This window comes from Salvelinus sp. IW2-2015, unplaced genomic scaffold (assembly GCF_002910315.2).
Source record: "Salvelinus sp. IW2-2015 unplaced genomic scaffold, ASM291031v2 Un_scaffold2846, whole genome shotgun sequence".
In the NCBI taxonomy this organism is placed as follows: domain Eukaryota; kingdom Metazoa; phylum Chordata; class Actinopteri; order Salmoniformes; family Salmonidae; genus Salvelinus; species Salvelinus sp. IW2-2015.
Window position 1 is genome coordinate 29,965 of NW_019944146.1, and position 15,927 is coordinate 45,891.

General features: G+C 47.8%; 1 protein-coding gene and 1 pseudogene across 1 annotated transcript; one reads left to right on the forward strand and one right to left on the reverse strand.

The window, feature by feature from the left end:
* Nucleotides 1–1,210: 1,210 nt before the first annotated feature.
* On the forward strand, nt 1,211–6,186 carry LOC112074849 (RING finger protein 44-like). Its single transcript, XM_070440697.1, is given in 6 exon segments — nt 1,211–1,285; nt 1,287–1,295; nt 1,924–2,008; nt 2,011–2,044; nt 5,026–5,129; nt 5,486–6,186. Coding segments are annotated over 6 exon segments (369 nt in total). The 3' UTR covers nt 5,548–6,186.
* Nucleotides 6,187–13,840: 7,654 nt separating this feature from the next.
* LOC112074844 (FAS-associated factor 2-like) overlaps nt 13,841–15,927 on the reverse strand; it is a 4,769-nt pseudogene continuing 2,682 nt past the window's right edge.

Consider the following 15,927-nt stretch of genomic DNA (forward strand, 5'->3'; position numbering starts at 1 on the left):
CTTTAAGCATCCTGAGACCTCTTGTTTTAATTCCAGGTCATTTGTCACTGTAAGGTCTACTACACCTGTTGTATTCAGCATTTCACTGTAAGGTCTACTACACCGCTGTTGTATTCAGCATTTCACTGTAAGTTGTCTACTAACACCTGTTGTATTCAGCATATTCACTGTATAGGAATCTACTACACCTGTTGTATTCAGCATTTTCACTGTAAGGTGTCTACTACACCTGTTGTATTCAGCATTTCACTGTAAGGTCTACTACACCTGTTGTATTCAGCATTTCACTGTAAGGTCTACTACACCTGTTGTATTCAGCATTTCACTGTTAAGGTCTACACCTGTGTATTCAGCATTTTCACTGTAAGGTCTACTACACCTGTTGTATTCAGCATTTCACTGTAAGTCTACTACACCTGTTGTATTCAGCATTTCACTGTAAGTCTACTACACCTGTTGTATTCAGCATTTCACTGTAGAGTCTACTACACCTGTTGTATTCAGCATTTCACTGTAAGGTCTACTACACCTGTTGTATTCAGGCATTTCACTGTAAGGTCTACTACACCTGTTGTATTCAGCATTTCACTGTGAGGTCTACTACACCTGTTGTATTCAGCATTTCACTGTAAGGTCTACTTACACCTGTTGTATCAGCATTTCACTGTAAGGTCTACTACACCTGTTGTATTCAGCATTTCACTGTGAGGTCTACTACACCTGTTTGTATTCAGCATTTCACTGTAAGGTCTACTACACCTGTTGTATTCAGCATTTCACTGTAAGGTCTACTACACCTGTTATATTTCAGCATTTCACTGTGAGTCTACTACACCTGTTTGTATTCAGCATTTCACTGTAAGGTCTACTTACACCTGTTGTATTCAGCATTTCACTGTGAAGGTCTACTACACCTGTTGTATTCAGCATTTCACTGTGAGGTCTACTACACCTGTTGTATTCAGCATTTCACTGTAAGGTCTACTACACCTGTTTGTATCAGCATTTTCACTGTAAGGTCTACACCTGTTTGTATTCAGCATTTCACTGTAAGGTCTACTACACCTGTTTGTATTCAGCATTTCACTATAAGGTCTACTACACCTGTTGCATTCGGCCATTTTCACTGTAAGGTCTACTACACCTGTTGTATTCGGCGCACGTAACAAATAAACTTTGATTTGTGACTGTTCTGTTTCTGTGCAGGTCGATGCTTCCTGTGCCTCCTACAGCAGTGGGACCAGCCATCAGTCTGGACCTGAATGTATATGATGTGGAGATGGAGAAACTATGAGGTGAGAGGTCATCAATACACTTAGAAAACACACTGTGATTTTTCTTTCTGTGTATTTCTGTGTTTTTATTCTACGTGTGTTTGTATCTGCACGTGTATCAGGGCCAGTTGTTTGGATGTTTGTTTGTTTGGGGGGGGGGTCTTCCAGCATTATCCACTAGATTTGCTGCAGGTAGGAAAATCCTAGGAAATGGTCTTTATCTAGAACACAATCCAATGAAACCTGGTTGTGTATGATGTTTTGGTGGGGGGGGGGGGTTTCGCGTAAGCAGGAGAGGCGTAGCTCTACGAACCTTAATGGTAAAAAGCCTATTATTTGGCAAGAGAATAGTATTTGTAGTTTCAGTGATTCAATACCTCACTTCGCTCAATCTGTTCTTCTCCAACAGAAGTTGTTAGTTTAAAAATGGGTCAATATGGGCTGTTTAAGGGGACCCCATCACCCCCATCACCACCACCAAACACTCACTCACAACCAGACATTATTTAATTGATTACAGACAACTTGTGTCAATTAAAGACCATTTCCTAGGACTATTTCCAAACCTAGTGGATAATGCTGGAAAATAAAAAAATAAACCAAAAAACAACTGTCCCTAAATATGTATGTCTCTCACACCCCCCCTCAGGCATTACTGAACCTGGCTGAAAGACTGGGAGAGGCTAAACCACGAGGAATCACCAAGGCAGACATTGAACAGCTTCCATCCTACAGGTCAACCTCGACAACCATCAATCTGAACAAACGCTGTAAGATAATCTTCTGTTCTCTTCTTCCACTCACCCGTCTATCTGTCTGGCTGGTTAATAGGGCTGGGCGGTATACCGTATTTTACATATACCGGTATTGATGCACGGATCGCGTTTGGGTTTTTACTTCACCTTCTACAACGGTATTTATTTGGTTTGTTAAATGTGATACGCAACTCCGGCACGTGTAATGTCCGTTTTTATATTTCCCTCTCCTGCTACATGCCCCCTCTCACACCAAGCACTGCCCCCTCTCACGCTACGCCCTGCCCCATATCACACGCGCCCTGCCCCATATCACACCGCGCCCTGCCCCCTCTCACACCGCCGCCCTGCCCCTCTCACACCGCGCCCCTGCCCCTCTCACACCGCGCCCTGCCCCCCTCTCACACGCCGCCCTGCGCCTTCTCACACCGTGCCCTGCCACCTCTCACACCGCGCTCTGCCCCTCTCACACCGCGCCCTGCCCCCTCTCACACCGCGCCCTGCCCCTCTCACACCGCGCCCTGCCCCCTCTCACACCGCGCCCTGCCCCTCACACACCACGCCCTGCCCCCTCTCACACTGCGCCCTGCCCCTCTCACACCGCGCCCTGCCCCCTCTCACACCACGCCCTGCCCCCTCACACCGGCCCTGCCCCCTCACACCGCGCCCTTCCCCCTCACACCACGCTCTGCCCCCTCTCACACCAAGCCCCCTCTCACACCACGCTCTGCCCCCTCTCACACCACGCCCTGCCCCCTCTCACACCGCGCCCTGCCCCCTCTCACACTGCGCCCTGCCCCCTCTCACCACGCGCCCTGCCCCTCTCACACCACGCCCTTCCCCCTCTCACACCCGCCCTGCACCCCCACACCGCGCCCTGCCCCCTCTCACACCACGCCCTGCCCCTCTCACACCACGCCTGCCCCCTCTCACACCGCGCCCTGCCCCCTCTCACACCACGCCCTGTCCCCTCTCACACCGCGCCCTGCCCCCTCTCACACGCGCCCTGCCCCCTCTCACACCGCGCCCTGCCCCCCTCTCACACCGCGGCCCTGCCCCCTCACACCCACGCCCTGCCCCCTCACACACCACGCCCTGCCCCCTCACACTGCGCCCTCTCAACCGCGCCCTTGCCCCTCTCACACCGCGCCCTGCCCCTTTCACACCGCGCCCTCCCCTCTCACACCGCGCCCTGCCCCTCTCACACCCGCCCCTGCCCCTTCTCACACCGCGCCCTGCCCCCTCACACCGCGCCCTGCCCCCTACACCGCGCCCTTCCCCCTCTCACACCGCGCTCTGCCCCCTCTCACACCGCGCCCTGCCCCCTCACACCGCGCCCTGCCCCTCACACGCGCCCTTCCCCCTCACACCGCGCTCTGCCCCTCACACCGCGCCCTTCCCCTCACACCGCGCTCTTCCCCCTCTCACACCACGCCCTGCCCCCTCTCACACCACGCCCTCCCCCTCTCACACCGCGCCCTGCCCGCTCTCACACCGCGCCCTGCCCCCTCTCACACCGCGCCCTGCCCCTCTCACACCACGCCCTGCCCCTCACACCACGCCCTGCCCCTCACACCGCGCCCTCCCCCTCTCACAACCGCGCCCTGCCCCCTCTCACACCGCGCCCTGCCCCCTCTCACACCACGCCCTGCCCCCTCTCACACCGCGCCCTGCCCCCTCTCACACCGCGCCCTGCCCCCTCTCACACCACGCCCTGCACCCTCACACCGCGCCCTCTCACACCCCGCCCTGCCCCCTCTCACACCGCGCCCTGCCCCCTCTCACACCGTGCCCTGCCCCCTCTCACACCGTGCCCTGCCCCTCTCACACCACGCTCTGCCCCCTCTCACACCGCGCCCTTTCCCCTTTCACACCCGCCCTGCCCCCTCTCACACCGCGCCCCCCCGCCCTCTCACACCGCGCCCTGCCCCCTCTACACCGCGCCCTCCCCTCTCACACCGCGCCCTGCCCCCTCACACCACGCTCTGCCCCCTCTCACACCACGCTCTGCCCCTCTCACACCACGCTCTGCCCCCTCTCACACCACGCTCTGCCCCCTCACACCAAGCCCCTCTCACACCAAGCCCTGCCCCCTCACACCAAGCCCTGCCCCCTCACACCAAGCCCTGCCCCCTCACACCAAGCCCTGCCCCCTCACACCAAGCCCTGCCCCCTCACACCACGCTCTGCCCCCTCACACCGCGCCCTGTGGGAAAAAACTCATTTTGATTGGCTGGGCCTGGTTCCCCCAGTGGGTGGGCCTATACCCTCCCAGGCCCACCCATGGCTGTGCCCCTGCCCAGTCATGTGAAATCTGTAGATTAGGGCCCAATTWATTTATTTCAATTGACTGATTTCCTTATATGAACATTAACTCAATAAAATCATTGAAATTGTTGCGTTTTATATTTTTGTTCAGGAAACTTGCTCGCTAGCCTAGCTTCCTTTTCATGGACAATGATGATGACAATGATGATTATTATTTTTTTTAAATATATATTTTTTATTTTTTTATTTTTTGCCTTTACCTCCTTTATCTCACCTCATTTGCTCACATTGTATATAGACTTATTTTTCTACTGTATTATTGGCTGTATGTTTGTTTTACTCCATGTGTAACTCTGTGTTGTTAGTATGTGTCGAACTGCTTTGCTTTATTCTTGGCCAAGTCGCAATTGTAAATGAGAACTTGTTCTCAACTTGCCTACCTGGTTAAATATAGGTGAAGTAAAAAAAGAAATTAAGCATATACAAATATCCTTAATTTAGCCATTTTTTACTTCACCTATATTTAACCAGGTAGGCTAGTTCAAAAACATAAAATAATATAAAATACTGTGAACAATATTGTGATATGATATTTTGGTTGTATCGCTCAGCCCATCCATCCATCCATCCATCCATCCATCCATCCATCGTAACTGTCTTGTCCTTTTAAACATGCAGTATTTCAGAACCTGATGATGCTCTGTGTGATACTCTGTTCTCTCTTCTAGGTGTGTTGTGTGCTTTAGTGACTTTGAGTGTAGGCAGCTACTGAGGGTATTACCCTGCAACCACGAGTTCCACGCTAAGTGTGTCGACAAATGGTTAAAGGTAAGCCCATTCCATCCATCGTTAACTCTACAGTGTACGTCTCAAATAGCACCCTATTCCCTATTTATAGTACACTACTTTTAACCAGGGTGGCACCCTATTCCCTATATAGTACAACTATTTTAACCAGGGTGGCACCCTATTCCCTATTATAGTACACTACTTTTAACCAGGGTGGCACCCTATTCCCTATATAGTACACTACTTTTAACCAGGGTGGCACCCTATTCCCTATATAGTACACTACTTTTAACCAGGGTGGCACCCTATTCCCTAATAGTTCATACTGTGACCAGAGCCCAAGTGCGATGGACAGGTTAACACTTATTTATTATTTTTTCGTTTTTGTCTTCCTTCTAGACCAATCGCACTGTCCAATCTGCCGGGCGAACGCGTCAGAGGTGCACCGCGAGGTGGAGTGAGTGATACCCAGGCTTTTGGATCTTTGATTGGAAAGCAGCACAAAACTAAACCCACAGAGTCTGTCTGTCTGTCTTAGCGCCTGCCTGGGGACGCCTGCCACCTACCCTGCCTGTGTCCTGCGCCCCCCCCCCCCCCCACAACTACTCCTGCCCCACCTCAACAACAATAAGCAATCTAAGATTGTATGTTTGAAGCCCCTCCCTCGGTCGTACCTCTGCTGTGCTTCTACTGCTGCGTCTGATGAAAAAGCTTCTGCCTGCTACCAACCCATAGCCACAGAGTTGTCCTGTCAGTCTGTCTGCCTGGGATAGCCATTGATCCACCTCCTCGATCTGCTCCTCTGCCTGCCCCAGTGTTGCAGATTCCAAAATGTGACCTAACATATGTTGCTATCGTCGTAGGGCTTTTACGTTTACAAGTTTTACATTTTTTTTGTTGTTATCTTGTGGTTTTGGTTAGTTCTTTGTGACAGAGGGAAGTTGGAGTTTCCTGCATGGGAGATGGTGATGGGGGTGGGGGTGGGGTGTTTAAGGACCTGGTGGAGCGGAGAGAGCCGTCACACGTTGTTCAATCAGCAGGACAATAATAGGAATACTTCAACACGGTTAAAACTGTAGGAGACGAGACATTCCACTGGCTTGGAGGAAAGTCTGGCTGACTGACTGTCATAGTACTGTAGAGACGAGACCATTCACTGGCTTGGAGGAGAAGTCTGGCTGACTGACGTCATAGTACTGTAGAGACGAGACCATTCACTGGCTTGGAGGAGAAGTCTGCTGACTGACCGTCATAGTACTGTAGGAGACGAGACCATTCCACTGGCTTGGAGGAGAATCTGCTGACTGACTGTCTAGTACTGTAGGAGACGAGACCATTCCACTGCTTGGAGGAGAAGTCTGGCTGACTGACTGTCATAGTACTGTAGGAGACGAGACCATTCCACTGGCTTGGAGAGAAGTCTGGCTGACTGACCGTCATAGTACTGTAGGAGACGAGACCATTCCACTGGCTTGGAGGAGAAGTCTGGCTGACTGACTGTCATAGTACTGTAGGAGACAGACCATTCCACTGGCTTGGAGGAGAAGTCTGGCTGACTGACTGTCATAGTACTGTAGGAGACGAGACCATTCCACTGGCTTGGAGGAGAAGTCTGGCTGACTGACCGTCATAGTACTGTAGGAGACGAGACCATTCCACTGGCTTGGAGGAGAAGTCTGGCTGACTGACCGTCATAGTACTGTAGGAGACGAGACCATTCCACTGGCTTGGAGGAGAAGTCTGGCTGACTGACGTCATAGTACTGTAGGAGACGAGACCATTCCACTGGCTTGGAGGGAAAGTCTGGCTGACTGACCGTCATAGTACTGTAGGAACGAGACCATTCCACTGGCTTTGAGGAGAAGTCTGGCTGACTGACGTCATAGTACTGTAGGAGACGAGACCATTCCACTGGCTTGGAGGAGAAGTCTGGCTGACTGACTGTCATAGTACTGTAGGGACGAGACCATTCCACTGGCTTGGAGGAGAAGTCTGGCTGACTGACTGTCATAGTACTGTAGGAGACGAAGACCATTCCACTGGCTTGGAGGAGAAGTCTGGCTGACTGACTGTCATAGTACTGTAGGAGACGAGACCATTCCACTGGCTTGGAGAGAAGTCTGGCTGACTGACCGTCATAGTACTGTAGGAGACGAGACCATTCCACTGGCTTGGAGGAGAAGTCTGGCTGACTGACCGTCATAGTACTGTAGGAGACGAGACCATTCCACTGGCTTGGAGGAGAAGTCTGGCTGACTGACGTCATAGTACTGTAGGAGACGAGACCATTCCACTGGCTGGAGGAGAAGTCTGGCTGACTGACCGTCATAGTACTGTAGAGACGAGACCATTCCACTGGCTTTGAGGAGAAGTCTGGCTGACTGACTGTCATAGTACTGTAGGAGACGAGACCATTCCACTGGCTTGGAGGAGAAGTCTGGCTGACTGACTGTCATAGTACTGTAGGAGACGAGACCATTCCACTGGCTTGAGGAGAAGTCTGGCTGACTGACTGTCATAGTACTGTAGGAGACGAGACCATTCCACTGGCTTGGAGGAGAAGTCTGGCTGACTGACCGTCATAGTACTGTAGGAGACGAGACCATTCACTGGCTTGGAGGAGAGTCTGGCTGACTGACCGTCATAGTACTGTAGGAGACGAGACCATTCCACTGGCTTGGAGGAGAAGTCTGGCTGACTGACTGTCATAGTACTGTAGGAGACAGACCATTCCACTGGCTTGGAGGAGAAGTCTGGCTGACTGACCGTCATAGTACTGTAGGAGACGAGACCATTCCACTGGCTTGAGGGAGAAGTCTGGCTGACTGACTGTCATAGTACTGTAGGAGACGAAGACCATTCCACTGGCTTGGAGGAGAAGTCTGGCTGACTGACTGTCATAGTACTGTAGGAGACGAGACCATTCCACTGGCTTGGAGGAGAAGTCTGGCTGACTGACTGTCATAGTACTGTAGGAGACGAGACCATTCCACTGGCTTGGAGAGAAGTCTGGCTGACTGACTGTCATAGTACTGTAGGGAACGAGACCATTCCACTGGCTTGGAGGAGAAGTCTGGCTGACTGACGTCATAGTACTGTAGGAGACGAGACCATTCCACTGGCTTGGAGGAGAAGTCTGGCTGACTGACTGTCATAGTACTGTAGGAGACGAGACCATTCCACTGGCTTGGAGGAGAAGTCTGGCTGACTGACTGTCATAGTACTGTAGGAGACGAGACCATTCCACTGGCTTGGAGGAGAAGTCTGGCTGACTGACCGTCATAGTACTGTAGGAGACGAGACCATTCCACTGGCTTGGAGGAGAAGTCTGGCTGGACTGACCGTCATAGTACTGTAGGAGACGAGACCATTCCACTGGCTTGGAGGAGAAGTCTGGCTGACTGACTGTCATAGTACTGTAGGAGACGAGACCATTCCACTGGCTTGGAGGAGAAGTCTGGCTGACTGACTGTCATAGTACTGTAGGAGACGAGACCATTCCACTGGCTTGGAGGAGAAGTCTGGCTGACTGACTGTCATAGTACTGTAGGAGACGAGACCATTCCACTGGCTTGGAGGAGAAGTCTGGCTGACTGACTGTCATAGTACTGTAGGAGACGAGACCATTCCACTGGCTTGGAGGAGAAGTCCTGGACTGACTACTGTCATAGTACTGTAGGAGACGAGACCATTCCACTGGCTTGGAGGAGAAGTCTGGCTGACTGACTGTCATAGATGCATGTTTGTGTAGGTGACTGATGGGCAAAGTGACCTGTTAATAATGTATGTTTTGCAATAATGTATTGATGATTTCAATAGTTCGTTCCCTTTTGTTTGTGTTCCCTTTTCAATCTGCTAATGCTATTGTGAAAGTGTGACTTGCTGTGGTTAAAATTAYCCTGAGGTTATGGACTCATCTGGCACTGAGAAGGATGGTCCACCACCGACCTGTTGGGGATATATCCGTTCCTCCCTGTTGTTCCACACTGTGATACACAACTGACTGGACGGAGGGATGGATGAGTGGAGGAAGAGGAGAGATTATGCTGTGGAGTTTACTTTGTCGTTCTGGTGAAGGGTCCTCAGATTGGCCCCCGGAGAGAGGATAGAAGGGGACAAAGCACTGCCTCTCTGTGAAGTCATCTGCCCTTTCTGCACAATGACCGCATCCATCCTCCTTGCCAACCTTGGCCCTCTGGGGAAAACCTGTGTGTGAGAGAGAGTCTGCTAGATTCTGGGCAGCGCTGAAGGATTTGCATAGACTGTTGATTTTAAACTAGCAATATTTTAACCAAGTATCGGGCACAACATTTTAAATGAAGAAAAAAAACAAGCAAACAAATACAAGGAATGCTGGCTCACCCAGAGAGAGGGGGGGGTTCTGCTGCACCTCTGCATCGGTGAGGGGGCCTTCACTACCCCAGCATCACCCACACTGACTGACTGCTGCTGTGGAGCTTGATTTATAAAGCAGTATGTGCAATGAGTGATGGGTTTTAACGTGGACATTTTTCTTCCTGTTTTTGGAAGAACCAGGCTTTTATCTCTTTGTTTGTGAGCCAAATATTCAATATTACATGTATATATAAAAAATATATATATATACTCTTTCAAGATTTCAGATATGCCTTCTCAAGACCTTGATAAGCACAAACCTATTATTACTTACTAATCTTTAAAAAGAAAAGAAATCCCTTTGTCATTTCCACTTGTTTTTAAGAGTATAGTTTTTAAATGGTGTTATTTATTGGTTTTTAGCTATCTTAGAGACAACGTGTTGAAGGACGAGGTCAGAGCACTAACATGGAAGTGTGTGATTTAAATGGTATGTGTTCTAATCTAAAGGCAACTTAACTTGGTCAGGTCTTGTTGTTAGGCCGTGCTAACTAATGGTGTTGTAAAAAGATGAAGTGTTTGTCTGTTGCATAGCTTCGGTGTGAAAGCTTCTCGATAATCGTCTTGTTTTTGAAGACAAAAGAATGTTATAACTCCCTGTTGTAAACATCTCTAGTGACTTGACAAGACAGACGCTCTGTCCCAGCTGAGCTGACTACTTTCACAGTGATGATCAGAACAGGAAGGGGTTCGGAGACGAAGATGGAGGGAGGGGGGAGTGGTGTTGGTAGAGTGATACTGTTGGACATCTATAGGGGTGTGTCCCAAATTGTGCCCTATGTAGTGCACTACTTTTGAGCAGGGCCCATAGGGTAGTGCACTACTTTTGACCAGGGCCCATAGGGACTAGTGCACTATATATAGTAATAGGGTTCCACTTGGGACTGTRGTCATCTTTGTTCAGATTTCCCAAAAAGGAATGTTGTTGGGGTGAAAACAAAATATATATAAAATGTTAGTCCGGGTGTCTTTTGTAAGTGTTGTGTGAGTAGGGAGCCTCCTTTCTATTCCCAACTGCCCCAATAAGCACTGCGAGGCAGATGTACCTTTTCGGATGGACACTTTGCTTTCTTGTGTAAAAGGACCTTGCCATGTTTTTCTATAGCGAATGTGAGTCTCTTTGTGACGTGTGTTACCACCTTTTAAAGAAGAAAAAGCCATCTTGATGAGTTTAAAGTAAAACCCAGTTTTGAGAGTTAATCTGTGTACATATCTGTCCACTGGCATATATAAAATAAAATTCCCTCAGGGCTTCTCAGTATATAAGAATAAAGGAAAACGGACTGTTTTAATGGGACAGATACCATGAAACGATTGGTGGTGGATTTGAATTTTTCTTGGTTGTTTTCCTCAGCCCACGCATATTAATGTAATCTATTCAAATACTAGTAATAATAATAATAATTGTTTGAATTGTAATATTTTTTTGCCAGAGTAGTGGATATTGCATCATGTAATCATACATTTAGTTTGTGTTCTTGAACAATAACCACACCACGTACAGACATGCGCACTTACATAACGGTTGTGAATCAATTTTAAAACGTGCCATTGATGCACACTATCCTACCTAAAAACCACTTCCTGAAACCACTCTAAAGGTGTTTGCATGATTTAAAAAAATATATAATAAAACCAAGTGTGTATTTTCCGTGAAAGATATCTAGCCATGGGGGACGGTGGACTATTTAACGGTGCACAATATGCATGTCCTACCAAGTCCCAACTTTTTTTTAGCTAGCTCTAGTTGGCTTCGGGTCCGTTCTTCAGATGGAGTTCCGTTACTGCTCAGCTGATAACTGCCATGCGTTGTACTGCACACGTTTCTAACAGAACTGAATCACTACAAGATTTTATTTGCGCTTTTATTAAAATTAAAAGTGGTCTGGACTAGGAACTGGGGAGAAATCCAGGATTTTAAAGTTGTTTGTTTTATAGTATGTCTGCTATGTTATTATTGCCTCGGATAATAAACATGTCTGGAACTTTAGGTCACTGAAAAGCCATAGTGAAAAACCATTCTGATCTGATTTAGGTATGATGCTGTTTTGACATGTGGATCTGATCGGAGGGATTCTTAGAGCATGTTGCTATGGTAATAGCCTTAAAAAGGTCKGTTACATTCAACACAGTTAAAGGACATTTAATAAATAAAAAAGTTAGTCAAACTAATAACCTCCTACTTTATTCWCAATGTAGATTTGACATCTAGATCGTTTTTTWAAAATTCACTTATTGAAACATTAGCGTCGTGGTTTTGGGAGTAAACATCTATTTGGCAGGCTTTAATGACCATATTGTAAAGGCTGAAGTCATTTTAAAATCAAAACATAACGACGAATGAAAAAATAGAATCTTGTCTTTTCTGTGATCCAATTAATGAATAATCTCACAGCTTGTGTGGTGCAAAGGAAAACAAATAGAAGAAAATGGTGTTCCAATAATAAGCAGCTTAAAATCATTTTTATTTAGGATTTGATTTCGTGGTTGCGCCGTAGATTTCCACTGTTTTCCAATGATGTGTTGCTGTGGTGGGAATAGTGGTCTGTTTACGGATCCTACTGCTCCCTCCAGCTTCTAGGGGGGCTCCCACCCAACGGGCCAGGGGCATGTTCGGTGTTAGAAACCAGATGTTTGCTTTGGTACTTGCACATTTACAGTTACCTCAATTTTYCCATGTTTGGATTTTGAAAAGATAAAAAATAATAGCTAATATATTATATATATGTATATTAGGAAAATGGTTCTTAATGCTATGTTTTCATTCCATTGGAATCATATTGTTTGTAGCATTTAACTAGTTATAGTGTATTATATATATACACACCTGTATACTGATTGACATTTTTCAGATTTGTACTTTTTTAAACTGAAAGTTGCTAGTTCTGCTTTACCGAGTCGTGCAATCATTTATTTTTTATCGTGGCTGATTTGAGAGTGTTGTTCACTAATAAACGTATGATGTATACCAATATTACAACCGCCCCTTTGCCTGTTTTCGCTGCAATCACCATTAGAGTTCACGGAAAGTTGTCATGAATGCTAGTATGGAACACTATTCCCTATATAGTGCACTACTTTAGACCAGAGCCCTAGGCTCTCATACTGTGCTGAGAAAAGGAATGTGATCTTGTGAGATCAGGATGAACATAGTTCAAAATCATGGGTGTTAATATGGAGTTGGTCCCCCACTTTGCTGCTATAACAGCCTCCACTCTTCTGTGAAGGCTTTAATATGGAGTTAGACCTGTCTCTTATACACATCTAGATGTGTATAAGAGACAGCCACTCTTCTGGGAAGGCTTTCCACTAGATGTTGGAACATTGCTGCTATAACAGCCTCCACTCTTCTGGGAAGGCTTTCCACTAGATGTTGGAACATTGCTGCGGGGGACTTGCTTCCATTCAGCCACAAGAGCATTAGTGAGGTTGGACGATTAGGCCTGGCTCGCAGTCGGGAATTCCAAAGTCTGAATTCCCAAAGGTGTTAGATGGGGTTGAGGTCAGAGCCCGAACCATGAAAAACAGCCCCAGACCATTATTCCTCCTCCACCAAACTTTACCATTGGAACTATGCATTAGGGTAGGTAGCTTTCTCCTGACATCCTCCAAACCCAGATTTGTCTGTTGGACTGCCAGATGGTGAAGTGGGATTCATCACTCCAGAGAACGCGTTTCCAACTGCTCCAGAGTCCAATGGCGGCGAGCTTTACACCACTCCAGCCGATGCTTGGCWTTGMGATCTTKAGCTTGTGTGCGCGGATGCTCTGCCATGGAAACCCATTTCATGAACRTCCCCACTAACAATTATTGTGCTGACGTTGCTTCCAAAGGCAGTTTGGAACTCGGTAGTGAGTGTTGGAACAGAGGACAATGTTTACGCACTACAGCACTTGGCGGTACCGTTCTGTGAGCTTGTGTGGCCTACCARTTCTAGGCTGAGCCGTTGTTGCTCCTAGACGTTTCCACTTCACAATAACAGCARTTACAGTTGACCGGGGGCAGCTCTAGCAGGGCAGAAATTTGACAAATCGACTTCTTGGAAAGGTGGCATCCTATGACAGTGCCACATTGAAAGTCACTGAGCTCTTCAGTAAGGCCATTCTACTGCCAATGTTTGTCTATGGAGATTGCATGGCTGTGTGCTTGATTTTATACACCTGTCAGCAAATCCAATTTGAAGGGGTGCACACATACTTTTGTATTTATAGCGTACCTATAAAAATATTTAAACTGACATGATTTCCAGGTTAGCAGAGTTTGTGGGCTGATAGGAAGGCTGAGATTTTAGACCAAGAAAGCTGGCGATGGGAACAGAGCATTGACAGCCAGTAACATTATCAAAATGAAAACCACCACAACATTTTAAAAATGTTTAATTTATAGTTGTTGGAAAATGACATCTTAAACATGACCAGCCCATTCCGATGTTACAGGAGAAATAGGCATCTATGAAAATCACCACAGGCAGACTGTTATACTAGAGACAGGTAAAGCCACACGTCAAAGCTGTGGCCCTCGTTTGTTTGGTCATTTCAAAGACAATTACATTATAGAGTCAACTTTGATTGAATATTTAAAAAAAGAAAAAAAAGGTAGTGCTTTTTCAGCCTTGTTCTTTAAATAGCTAACGTATGTACAGGGAGGGTAGTTCACATTGCTCTCCTTTAAAACACAACCAAATTAAACTGGAGGAGAGAGGAGGAGGTATCATGGTGGGCGAGACGGCCGGGGGGATAGAACAGGGCTAAATTATGTTTGTGTTAGAGTTTCGTTATTTCAGACAGTGATCCCTTGTTGTGCACAACGGCCATTTAAACAAAAAAAAATATGGGTGAAGAAACAACGAAAAAAAAGAGACAACAGTTATTTTCCTCATGGTGGAGGTTGAGGAGAAGGTTAGCTAGGTGTCAATCTTCTGTGAGGTCCTGAACAAAGAGGACCTCGGAACGGCTGAGGCCGGCCTCTTTCAGGCTGGGTGGGTTGGGCTGCTCCTCCGTGGGAAGGCAGGGCAGAACCCGGCGGGGGAAGTTTGTAACTATCTGGAATTTCTCCGGGGTCTCCTTCAATGAGAACAGGAAGTCGTATATTACCTGGAAACACAGAGGGAGACATGGGTGCTCTTTTATATACGTTCCATTGGTATATACCAGGTCAGTTAAAACAAACTGTTAAAATGACACTACACGTGTAGAATTGGGAGTCAAGCCCCCACTGGTAAACACCAGGCCAGTTAAAATGACACCACAGGTGTAGAATTGGGAGTCAAGCCCCCACTGGTAAACACCAGGCCAGTTAAAATGCCACCACCTGTAAGTTGACGAGAGCAGAGCTGTGTTCGTACCGTCAGAGACTGCTGGAAGAGGAACCGCCTCTCTACTCTGGTGTCGTTAGGCAGTTTGAAAACTATCTTGACGCTGTCGGGGTCGTCTGCTGGGGGRTCGGGGGGAAGACATTCTGACTTAAGCTCCTTCTCTTCCTCCAACGTCTAAAAACACAGAATATGTTATCCACAGTCAACAACTAATTATTAAAATAACATAGAACCAAGATAAGGAACGGTTTTAATGTAGGCAGAGCGAGAGAGAGGACAGAGTATTAAAAGACCCCTCGTTCTCACCCTCCTCCTCATTTCCTCGGCCAGGACGGTCTGCCGAACCTTCTCCTCCTCCGCCTGAACCTTGTCCTGCTCCTCCTTCTTCCTCCGGTCCTTCTCCTGGTCGGCTCTCAGCGACTCCAGGTAGGCCTCGTCCTGCTGCGCCCGCAACACCTGCGTCTGGTTCCTCTCCTCCCTGGAACACGGTCAGATGTATCCGGGAGACGTCTTAAGGCAACTAACAATCTAGCAGGACAGGAAGCAGCGCGACGCCTCACGGAGAGACGTCACATTCATGCGGAACAAGACAAAGAGAACTGACGATTGATGCAGGCAAGAGACGTGACACAGGTAAAGGGAAACGTCACGTCTGAGAACCGACACAACATCCATCGCAAGGGGCTCGCGATGTCGGTCACCTGAGAGTGTCTACTCGACACACACCACAGATGTTGTACTATTCACGAAATTCACTGGCTAGCGTACTACACCTGCTTCATTAGCACCTGTCACTTCGGTGGAGGTATACAACCTGTTGTATTCCAGCATTTCACGTGTGAGTCTACACTTACTATACATCATCTAAGGACAAGAAACGATCATTCACTAGTTGCTAATTAATCTAGCAGGACTCAGAGGCACGGACTGTCGGGTAGATCGTGAGAGTCCTACTACACATACACTCACAGGTGTACGATGTAACTACGGACGTAGAACGGCGGACTGTCACTCACACCGCGTAGCGTCTACAGATCTAGAGACTCTACACCAACACTACTCTAGCAGGACACAGAAGAGGACGTACGAGGAGACGTCCACAACTACATCTGTACAGACCAGAGCACGTCAT